The 12,419-nt window shown below is 37.8% G+C and overlaps 1 protein-coding gene across 2 annotated transcripts in view; it reads right to left on the bottom strand.

The window, feature by feature from the left end:
* Positions 1-426: 426 nt before the first annotated feature.
* LOC131335612 (protease Do-like 7) overlaps positions 427-12,419 on the bottom strand; it is a 29,780-nt gene continuing 17,787 nt past the window's right edge. For both annotated transcript variants that reach the window (XM_058371058.1, XM_058371059.1), the window contains 13 exons: positions 11,626-11,706; positions 10,270-10,319; positions 9,929-10,094; positions 7,019-7,534; positions 5,853-6,035; positions 5,672-5,777; positions 4,344-4,514; positions 4,171-4,250; positions 3,858-4,085; positions 2,647-2,862; positions 2,071-2,228; positions 1,554-1,665; positions 427-1,004 (listed from right to left, as the gene is read on the bottom strand). In XM_058371058.1, coding sequence (XP_058227041.1) covers positions 828-1,004; positions 1,554-1,665; positions 2,071-2,228; positions 2,647-2,862; positions 3,858-4,085; positions 4,171-4,250; positions 4,344-4,514; positions 5,672-5,777; positions 5,853-6,035; positions 7,019-7,534; positions 9,929-10,094; positions 10,270-10,319; positions 11,626-11,706 — 2,244 coding nt within the window. In that variant the 3' untranslated portion in view covers positions 427-827. The remainder of the gene's footprint in view (positions 1,005-1,553; positions 1,666-2,070; positions 2,229-2,646; positions 2,863-3,857; positions 4,086-4,170; positions 4,251-4,343; positions 4,515-5,671; positions 5,778-5,852; positions 6,036-7,018; positions 7,535-9,928; positions 10,095-10,269; positions 10,320-11,625; positions 11,707-12,419) is intronic.

A 12,419-nucleotide genomic window follows, 5' to 3' on the forward strand; every position in this document is an offset into this window, starting at 1 on the left:
TGTCAAGCTACCTGGAACATCTATGATCTATCCATAGTCATGATGTGGGTAAATGTCTATAAAGAGGTATTCTTTTTTTTCTCCCTCTCTCTGCCAAGCTATGATTTTAATACAAATATATGCTTGAAACTTTTCTTTTAATCCTAGATGAAATATATAGATCTCATATTCAATGTAAGACTGCACCACATCATTTGAAACCCTAAATCAACAGACCATACATTGAAAACTGAGGTTGTTGACGTCTCCGCTGTCACGAAATAAAAAGGAGACCTCCAATCTATCTATTTCATAAAATGGGGATATCCCCATTCTATTTCAAGGTTGAGTCGCGAAACGTACAAACTAAGATACAGGCTTCATGAATTGAATCAAAAAGTTCTACTACCACACGTAGATCGCCAAAAAATAAAAAAACACCATCCGTGAAATTCTGAAACTTCATTAGTTTGTCAATAATTCATATCCTTACCCGGCAATGACGTCGATATGTAACCTATGAGATTCAAAATATTATGTATCTCGGTCTATATACTCTCTCCTTGAATCTGAGATTTCAATACTTACAGTCATTCAACCTCTCTTTAGGTCACTTTTATGATGTCAATGGAATGCAATTGCATGGGATCCAAAACTATTGTTTATCCTCTCTCCTAGACCATCGTCAATTACACAATTACATTCAGGGAGTAGCAACTGAACTCAAAGCTAGAATACTTGCCTTGGCGTGGGCCTCCCAATATATCTAACATGCGCTGCAACTCAAAGGGGATTCCAAAAAGTTTCCGAGCTTAAGTTCCTCCCAATCAAGTTCAAAGTTTAAACACTCATTCAATACCGCAGTCTAACGCTTTGATTGTTCTATGACGCCACATTGCAGTTTCAGGATCAAATCTGAGCTCCCACGTAGGCCAGTAATGCAAATCCTGCTTCAATGTTAGTACTCGAGGTTTCCCATTTAGGTGGACCGTCCTTACACGAACAAACTTCCCATCATCAATCTCCTGTTAATCAAAGTACACAAATCTGAGGATCCCACATTTAAATTAACCTCAGCAAGTAGCCAAGTACTAATCTGATATCTTACTTAAAAAGGTACTGTAGGAAAATGAATTTTACATGTGTATTTGTAAGTCTACTGAGAATCACAATATAATTATAGTATACATATCGCGTGACTTGAGCAGCAAATCACCCAAAATTCGAGTCAAGGTAATAATCATAAGTAATAATCATAAGACACCATGAGATGCAAATAATTAGCTATCTTTTTTCTTGAAAAAACAGGCGATCAATTAGAAAAACCCAGCATAAGTCATGTTTACAACTGCTAAGCCTCAGTGAGACTGAGACCTGTAAATATTATAGAGGTTGACGGAAAGGGGAAAGAGGAACAGCAAGGGCAGCCCAAATTCCCATACCTTCAAACTAGTAAGTACCTCCAATATGCATGCATTATCTCATGCATTGAGACTTGCTTTTTTGGCCAACAAGATTCATGACAAAAAATCTATTTCTTAAGCGTGTCTTGAGTAAAGCCAGAGTAAACGTACCTTCGTCACATCAACGAAAGCATCTAAATCAGGAGTTGGTTTCCCATTTACTTCAACAATCCACTGAAGAGCATATAGCCCGTATCTGTGAACCGGACTCCCATGACACCATCTGGAAATTCGATGACATAACATAAGTTCGAGAAGACAAATGTAGTCATTGGTTACAACTAACAGAAGCATATAAACATCTCTTCCTAGATTTATAAGAATAGAAGTAAAAACAAAAAGGCGGTACTCAGCTCCAGGGTTGACATTCAATAAACGAAGAATAAAAAGTGTGGTAGTCAACATTCTAAACCTTGCTGCTTTTTTCTTTGTTTCGCATACAAGCAAGAACATCAATCTAACAAAATATGTTGTTAAGATGGAGGTGGGGTTTGAACAGTAGACATCAATGAGCTTGGAACAAGAACCCAACCACTTGGGCTAGCTTGCAAGGTCATCCTAAATCTTGCTTCGCTCTCGAACTGAATAAAGCCATGACAATATTACGACTTTATAACAAAATCCTCACCTTGCCACATATACACCATGCCCTTCTTCAGGTAGAAAGCCTAGAGCACGCACCGCTGGGTGAGGATCCTGGACAATACATCCACACCAATTTATTACTCGTGTCGAACCATTACCATCCCTCACATCTGTTCCAACAAGAAGTTCGATTTCATGTCCCTGCAAAACCATAAAGACTGTATGAAATAATTCTATACAGCTCCTTCGATATAAGCAAACGGTTCTACTGCCTCCACCCCATTTTGTGAGACATTGTTGACCACCGACAATTTAAGAAATTCTTTACCATATTACAAAGATGATAATTTATCCCACTTAATTTACTTTATTTCAAATAGGGATGAATAGCCTTGTTCTTAAACAGATCTTTCGTGATATTAGAAAACAATTAATGGATTTTTTGGTTTATGAAACTTCAACACAGAAAGTAGAACGTAAGGAACTATTAACAAACCGAAGAACTAATTAATATACCAGTACCATATCCTAATTACTGAATAGCTCAAATTTTAAAAAAATAAAAATAAGGGAGATTGTAAAACAAAGACCTCAAATCAGGCAGAGTTTCTTCACTCACCTGGCGGAAAATAGTCATGTTAAGCTTTCCATCATTTTGATCACATTTTTCTAATGACTGGCAAGCATCTTCAATGTCACGAAAGCACGTGATTGGCTCTTTATTAATTGCCAAAACCATGTCACCTTGTTCTAGCAGATTATCAGCCTTTGACCCAGCCAAACAACCTTTAACACGCAATACTTGACGTCTAACTGGATCTTTCTTAACAAGAGCCTGCAACAGCCATTTAAAATCAATGTGTAATTCCAGAAACGCAAAAGTGGGCGCATTATGCCAGTTTTCCCAATGAGTATAGTTTTTAAAAACAATCAGAACGGAGTAAGAAAGTACGAGAACTACCGAGAGATGATAACATGATATTATGATAATTTTATAGCAATAAGTGGAGGATAAAGTGTAGCACCTTCCCCTTTTTTCCCCCCATTTTTACCTTCTGGTGTTGGGAAAATACCATCTGACGATTCTCACCAAATCATCATTCTTTCCAGTTACACATTTCAGTAGCATACAGCAAGCAACACAAACATCTAATAACTAAATTTGGGTTATTTAAACATGTGGTCTGTAGCAAAGTTTTCAAAGGCGTTATTGAGGTGCGCCCAGGGCGTCGGGGCGTAGCCAAAACACCTCAGGGCTTTGAAATTTGGACTTTGAACAAACTAGGCGTACGCCTAGTTTCTTAAGGCGCACAGACTCCGTAGTGCACAGACAATCAACCAGTTCGAACCTTCGTCAGCATGTCAAACTGAGCAATCAAGGAACTTTCTTAAATAGAGCCATCGAGTATATTCAGTTCAATGAAAATTACAATCGCATAGCCAAGAGGCCTTTGCCCCAACGGCATCACGGATGCACTTGGGTGCCATGAGAAAGGAGGCCAGGAGTTCAACTCCTCTTTCAAGGCGTTAATCTAACTATTCTAACAAAAATGACTTTCGCCCATCAAAAAAAAAAAAAAGGGAAAAGAAAATCACAATCAAATAGGCAATTGTTTTGTGGTTGGATGCATTTTATTTCCTGTACCAAAATATGTGCACATACCAGACATGCATAGGGTTCTCTTGCATCAACAATTCCTCGAAAAGAAGCGAGGAAATGGATTTACCATATGGCATGCATATAAGAAAACAAGAGAATAGGCGTCCATGGTAATATGTATATATATGGCAAGCATAAAACAGAACATTCAAATCGGGAATAAAGTGTACCTGGACCCATTTGTCACTGAGTCCAAAGCTACGGGCCTTGGAAAGCAATGTAGGATAAAGTTCAACCTCTAAGATCCTGACAAGTGGCATTGGCCTTTTAATACCATTTATGAGAAGATTCGGTCCATTTGCACCAGATATGATTTTGTCGAGGACTTGGCTGATTATATAAACAGGAATACCACGGACAAATTGATGATCTTCTGATGAACTACCACTGTATTTCAGCTGTAATTGGGACTGGAAGTATCAGGCACAAGTTCGCTAAAATTAAGCAGGCCACTAAAAAATTTATAATGAGAACAGGACAAACCTGAGTCGAAAAGCTTCCCCAAATAGCCTGGACCCTTCCATGCTCATCAGTTAGCACACCCGAAAATGTGCTACCAAAGTCTGAAAGTCAAGTGAGATAATATTATGACTTTTAATGGGGAAGAGGAGGAAACGAAGGACACGAAAAAAATTAAAGTAAAGATTCCAAGTTACCAGTATCAAGCTCAATGACTTCCATGTTAGTTGCTCTGTAACGTGGGCAATCAGCAGAACCAATATTCAAAGAAGCATGTGGGTTGGTGACAACAGATTTCCTTGACGTAGCTTGCAGGCTCCTGCTTAATCCCACAAGATAAACTGCATCTCCACGACGGAGTGGAGGTTCTGTCACAGAACTTACAATTAATCACTATTTCACAGAGACTTTTTTTCTAATGAACTTAAATATAACACCTCATCAGTGCACTTTGTAGCATACAATGAAAATCGTAAGCAAATTAACAGAATTAATCCAAGTTTATCTTTCTTCCTATTAGTCTATTACAATTAAAGTAGCAGAGTGAAAACTCATCACGGAACTGTTGCATCCCATTCCCCAAGGTGATCGACCAGGAGTCTATGAAGGTGGTGACTATGTCTACATCCAAAAATGTGACAACCTCATTTTACACCTGCAGAGATGTGCTAGCTATGCTACAACTCCTAAGATTCCTGTTTATGTAAGCCTATATCCTGAAAACCCTAACCCAAGAAATGCACCCCCTCTTTCCTCAGGCTCTAGAATTCACATCAAACCCCTTGACCTCCTCTCAGCTCCACCTTCCCCCTCTTATTTTTCTGGCATCAAACCGCGCGAGACCTTAGTTTACCTCGGACCTTCTGAGAAAACTCTGTTAAGGACTCCAGAAGCCTCTATAAAATGAAGGCAAACCAAACTCATGCCCCGTTGATAGTGTATCTTTGAACTTCCCTGGATCCCTCCACGAGCTAAACTCGTACCCGCACCCTTGTAAAGAAATCAGAGGTCTCCTATCTGTATTGTAAAGAAAAGTCATCTCCTTTTTCATTCTCTCAATTTTTTTACAAATGCAATTGTATACATACATATCTGTGTGTTAAAGGGCGTACAACCCGTGCACCAAAACAACAGACTATCAACTATACATCAGAATCCAATTCAAAGCCATATACAAAAACCAAACATTGGTTGAACGACTGGTTAACCGAGGCCGAAAACCAACTGTACAGTAATTCCACAATACACTCATCAGTCTAAATTAGTCTTTCATTTCCTGAAAAAATTCTTCTACTATGCCCATGCAAACAATTCACATTGAAGCTAAATGCGCCAAACACCAAGAGGCTATATCGTAATGTCGTATCTTGAATAGGGTACCAAACACATCGTAGTTCCCAACTTCCCATTCTTGCTCAAATTATCAGGCTTTTTACGTTTGTGCCTTTCAAAACCCTTGGTCTAAATTGTTCAGGCATGTGTACTCCAAAAAAAAAAAAAAAAACATAAATGGAAAAGGGCCTACCAGGAAGAAGTTCAGCAGCACGGACCACTGAAGCACCAACAGCTCCCAAAGCAGAAGGTTCATATGCAACAATAGCATAATTATGCACGGGATGAAGGAAAACCACCTGCAGTGGAAGTTAGAAGTTAAAACACAACAGCTGACAAGAGTCATCGGCATTGAACAAAATTAAAATTTTTACCTCCCCAGGGATTTCGATTGGGAAGGCAGCAAAAGAAAGCATAATGTCCGATACGGCTATCGCGACTGTGTTTTTGTCAACCACCACCAATCCCATATTGTGAGAATGATATATAATAACACCAGTTCCAAAAAAATGCTGCGAGTGCACACCATCAAGCATGCATGATGGTGGTACATGAACCTGCAAGTTTTCACATTAGGAGAACTACTACTCATGAGTCATACGAATCAGAGAAAGAATGACATCCATCCACCATAACATTGTCAATCACTCTGCTTTTGCCTTTTTGGTATGGCTGTAAGATATGTAATCATTACAAGCTAAAAAATAGAACAAAACATGGGATGAAAGCGTATCACAAAAAACACAGTAATGTTCATGCCAATTCTCGAAACCAATTGCGGAAATAGTTTACGGAAACTTCAAACAGGATACAGTAAGTTCCCGGTGTCTATTATGATCAATTCACAATATTCAAAATCCATGAAGTAAATTAAAACATTGTGCAACATGACATATATTACAAAAATCTCTGCGGATTTCAAAATACTTTAATGAAACCTCATTATTATCTGGTATAGTACATTTTACAAGTCCAAGCCACACCGGGCAAAATACAGTACCTGTGGAAACAAAGGAGCGTACCTAGTTTCTAGGTCCCTTTTACATACTCAATGCATGACAAAAGCAATTATTGCCAAAAACCATCATTGTCACCTCATGCAGCATGTCATGGTAGGGAAATCAAAGACTTGTGAACAAAAGAGGTCAGAAATGTGTTGCACTTCCGTAACAAGATTAAAGCAGACCCTTTAGAAAATTCATAACACAGATTACTTCCTGCAAGATTGTTTGAAGTCTGCCACTTCATCTGCCTAATAACTAGTACTGCCGCAATAGCCTTCTGGACTTTAGCCTTCCTTTCATAATATTTTGATGCCCAATTTCACAGCTATATCATCCAGCCATGCTGGATATTATCCAGCAACAAAATAATTGCACTGAATTTCAGTACTATACTTTGATTATTGACAACAAGAAGTGATGATTAACGATGATTAATTCTACCGCTAAGCACTTAGATTGAACGAACAGAACAAACGGCAACAAATCAAGGCAGCAGATATGCAGATGAAGCATCATACGGATCCTCGATAACGTACCTCAAACATCACTAGAGTAGGCTCTATGACACGCTCAGCTACAGAAGAACTAGCGGCTGCAGCTGCTGCACCTTGATAATCTCTCAGAAGATCATTTTCTGAGCTAGTCGAGTCATCCAACTTCTCTTCTCTAGGTTCATGTAAAGAACAGTTGGCAACAAGGCTATCAGCAGATGAATCCTCTTCTACTCGCCGTTTCTTAGCTCCAACATCCGAATCATCGCGAGAATTTGTTCCTTCTCCAACGCGTTCAGAACTAGTGTCCATGCTGGAAACACCATCAACCAATCCCTGGTTGATATCTTGATGCATATCCACCATTAGACTAGTCTCGCTAGTATCTAACTGAATGTTACTGTTTGCGAAACCTTGTTCAAGATTATTCATGCAAGAGGACAAGAGTGGAGACTCAGGTGGCAAAGCAGATTTTATCGTCCATAGACCAGTACTGTCATAGCGAGTGTAAATCTGAGGAGGGGCATACCATTCATGGCGATCAATTGTGACAAGGACAGACTGCAACAAAAGAAGTAGCATAAATACATTTCCAACTCATAAGAACGATGGAGAAACGCATACTGCACAAGAAAACATACCTATATATGAAGCATAAATGTGCTTACACTCGTTGCACACCAATGTTCACATTTTTATGGGCACATTCGTTCCTATATGTACACATACCCAGGGATCATATTAATACTAGTATACTACTGTTGCTTTGGCTTTATCCTGTCAGTGGCACACTACTATATATGCATCTTGGTAATACAGGCTACATCAACGAAAACGAGTATACAGCTAGAGATACAGATTTGAGACTAACATTTAAGTCAACTTGGCTACACAAAACCGAGCTCCTGCAAACTCAACGACACGAATCAATCAAAGGTTTCTTGTACCCAAAACACACATTCCGAATATTTACTACGAATATGGCAAGAAAGGTACAAAGAATATCTTTAAAAGTACGCATCTTCAAATTCATCCCTATCTTGAAACAAAAGCTCCTGAGAGCTACGCATTAAGATCATTTGAAGAGAAGGAACCCATTCGCTTCAGGTTATTACTGCTCCCAAGAAAATTCAAGATGTGCCACCTAGGCATACTAACAGATTACTTTTCTTTAGATGGGGTTCTAACAAAGTAATTGAACATGGAAAATTGTTTAAGTTTCATCAGGACTACATAAATATGTAAAGTTTCATCAGAGCTTTACAACTCATGAAAGTTGAATGCTTTAATGTGATGGATATCAGAAATGCGAATCCAGTGAATCCCTAGAGTCACAGCCAAGACCACACATTAAAATTATGCTGTCAATCAAAACGCTCAACATTAGAGTGAGCCCCCTTGTCTTCATTAAGTACCATTAGAATGACACTGTCTAACGCTATCCCCGGTTTTGAACAGACAGACTTATCCCAAAACTGAGACTAACTTATGGCAGCAGCAGATCTCCATAGCATTTCCAGGTCCAGTGAAGTTCAACAATTTCCTTTATTGTGCAGTAGTAGGAGTGTAGGACAAAAAACTGAACATAAAACAACAATCAAGGCTCAGCATTTTGTTACCTGAAGAAGCTAGTGACAGTCATCATGACTAAAAGAGGCAAACTATGACCACAAAGTTTTGGGGACTTAACAGACACAAGCTTCAAAAATACCATCCCTGTGTTGGCCATCTCTTCAAGGTTTTACTCAAACAGGCTTGGCTGCACACCAAGGAAAAGGACATACCACATGGCTCATAAAAGGCCATATCCTCTAGGATTCTACTATAGCAAATGCATAGCATCAGCAAACAAGACAAAAAAGGAAAAGAAATGGAACATCATAAAACTAATTTACGTAACTTTTGCCCCTTTGACATACTAGCGCTGGACACCTGCTCAACATCAATCGTCATATTAGTTGAAATTAATCGTCAATAGCTTTAGAGAAAAGTATCACACACATGATTATATTATCAGATTATGATCATAAATTATAATCATGTGATCACAATTATCAAGTTATCTGCAATATTATGATCATATGCATTATCTTTGTATATCAAAATTGTTACCCTCATCAAGAGAGGATTTAAAGTGCTACTCAATATAAATAGTACAAAAAAGAAAAAAAGCTTATGAAGCAAAAAACATTTCAAAACGTGATGACGGCAACTGACGATGGTAGTTGATGAGGTTAATGATTTTGATATACAAAGATATTACTACATATCAACATAGTATTGCGAATAAATAGATAATTGTGATCACATGATTATAATCATAATCTGATAGTATAATCATGTGTGTGATACTTATTCTCTAAAACTATTGACGACTAATTTCAACTAATATGACGATTGATATTGAGCAAGTGCTTTGCGCTAGTAAGATAAAACATGAATCTGTGTGCATAATACTAAAGGGAGAGAACCATTTTCCATGGAACAGCCATAAAGCAAATTTCCACTTAAATTCATTTATAATCATAAACATAAAGATTTTTCAACTGAGCTTTTTAATAATTTTGTATCATAATTTTCCAATAGTCGCTAATAAAATTTCTAGGAGTCCGTTTTTATCATATCGTAGTGGCCCTTGAATATTATCTTCAAGGGTGGGTCCCACTTGCTCTTATTAAATGCCACGGGTCCCACTTCTAAAATTTAGGTTTAGTATTTATTGTTGACTTGTGGGTCCCACAATAATAAATTGTTAGGTCAATGAAATTTGTCATTTGGAAGTAAGCTGGTGGAGGAACTCTTTTATAATAGTAGGTAGATGATCAAGCCTCTATAGTTTAGTAATCAAGTACAAAACATGACAAACGTTCTTAGCTAAGTGATATCCTTCATTTGAACAACACACACCAGGAAGTCTGTCAAATGATCTTACAGGAAAATAGGAAAAAATAGTACCTTTTTACGATGACGATCCATGTAGCTTATATACTCCAAAGGCACTCGAGAACCCCTAGCCAGCTTAGAGAGAACAGAAATTAGGTCTTCTAGTCCTAATATTGCCTCACCTCCAAACTTTTTAATAATGGCATGACGGGGAACTCCAGCTCTAAAAAGCATATATCTGCAATTGGTAAGTAGACTATTCCCAGTGAGATATTGTAGCAGAAAATTCATGCTCTCAGTATCAAATAGTTTAAAACCCGAACGTTTAACTGCTACAAACACAATATAAAGCAATTTGCGAAAGAGTAACTGCAAGTTTTGACATTCACATCGTAAGAGAACAGTAAACATACCCTGGTTCTGCAACATAAACAAGGCCACAATTGAAGCGAAAATTTCTAGCCTATCACCCAAAGAAACAGAATAGCGTAAGAAGGAGAAAGAGGACAAGTAAGACAGTCATAATAATAAGAACAGCATGACAACAAATGATCTTCACGGCAAAAAAATATACCTAAAATAATAAAATCAATCAACAGCTCAGAATCAAATTAAAGTTCGTCATTTTCTAGCATCAAACAAGAAAATGTCAACATAGATAGGGGAAAATAAGATCCCAGAATGTATCATAAAATTAGTCCCCTTAGAGAAGCGGGAGGAACTTCCCACTCCCTTTGGGAATTTGGGCATACCAAAAGCTTAAGTCAATAAGTTTGCATGGGTCTTTTTGCAGAAAAAAAGAGATGGTTTTCTCGCTAAATCATTCATGCCTTGATAAATAACTGACTTAAAGCACAATATGACCCAGTTCATATTAGTAATGGCAGTTCATAAAAATGAATGGAAGGGATGAAACATATATCTTTGCAATACATGGAAAGAGAAGGAATAGGTACTTCTAAAGACTACGCAATTCTGGAAGTTAGAAAAGCATTCAAAACGATAGTCTCACAAAAGCTTAAACACCTGCGGGCATAAAAAGGAGATTTCAGGATTTATCCTAAATCATGGCCCATGTGCCATTGACCTGTCGGAATTCAAGATCATATACACTACCACAATTTCTAAATTTTTGTTTCAGATGTCCCCACGTTTCAAGGTTTGACGGTGTCCATGAATATGTAGTATACATAATACAATATGAGTACATGAAATACGATAAAGACTACGGTGCAAAGTAAGTCGAAAAAAACAACATTAAGAAAGTTCAGCTTCCACATTTTTCCATTTCTCTCTGGAGCAAACTTATTTAGATTTCAGGTACACCCGATCCAACAACTTGAGGAAAAAACACCGCGGATGAATTATAAAGTATAACTTGTTTTCTTCCACTGAACTCTTGGGTGAAAAAACACGAGTCCACGACATGTGGGCTTGCTCGTTTTGCAACCCCTTGAAAACAAGGCAGTAGTTTGTAATAATATTCAAGAGTATTTGAAGTAACAAACAATTTGTAGCTTCCTCATTTCTTAGACATGCCCATTAGGTGAGCAGCCAATAGAAAAGACAGCCAAAACCATACTCACTTCAACTTCCCAACATTTCAATAGCCTAATTCTACTCCCATATCTAAAGATTTCTGGCATAGGTTCTTAGGTATGTTTTAGATTGTGTCAAGTCAGATGAAATGCACGACTCATACTAAAAAATGAAACTTTCTGAAATTAGAAGTAAACATTACTGATATAAAGAAGCCAACTCCAACCAACCTGTTGGTATGAAAGGGGGTGGATCACTGCACCACTTACTTCCAAGAAGTGGTCTGGAGTTATTGAGTGTAGATCCTGAACCTGAAGAGCATCAGCAGAGCAGGTTAGATAGCACCAATACCGAATGACTTGACAATCACAGCAAGGAATGTAAATATCCCAAGATACACTGGAGTTCCGAGCAGTGGCACAAAATATCGTAAATCAAGTTAGTCATCGCTTGTGTTCTAGCACAAAAATTGTACTTACACCTAAATGATAACTGGGAGATTCAGGAACCTCAGTTACAACCAAGAACTCTAGGAGTGATCAATAAGCACGCATAGAAAGGAATAGAAGTAAGTTGTGCTAATACTCATAGCCTTTAAAGATAGAAAAGGCACAAACCATACAAATGATGGCAATGAATCCCATATGTATTATCCAATTCCGTGGATATTAGTGATAAAAGAGTTGTGCATGAGGTTGAGGAAGAAACATTGAGAATTCAACCAAGCTTCTCCGGTCCATTATCTCAATATCTTAGTTACTTGATTTTTCAGCAAGTCAGACATTTCATCGAAGAGTGCAAGAGGTAGTGCAACAAAAATTCCAAGCAATTACTCAAGTAAAACCACCTCTAGCCCAAAAAACTCAACTAGAACATCTCAAAGACAAATTCTATAAAGAAAAATATTGGTGTATTACAAGTGTGTCACATTAATACCATGACGTATATTGCCACAAAAATGTCAACCAATAGCTTAAAAATTTAGCACCGTAAAACAAATCAACCAGCACGTTGAGGTTCCATA

Source organism: Rhododendron vialii, chromosome 8a, assembly GCF_030253575.1.
Source record: "Rhododendron vialii isolate Sample 1 chromosome 8a, ASM3025357v1".
Classification (NCBI taxonomy): Eukaryota; Viridiplantae; Streptophyta; class Magnoliopsida; order Ericales; family Ericaceae; genus Rhododendron; species Rhododendron vialii.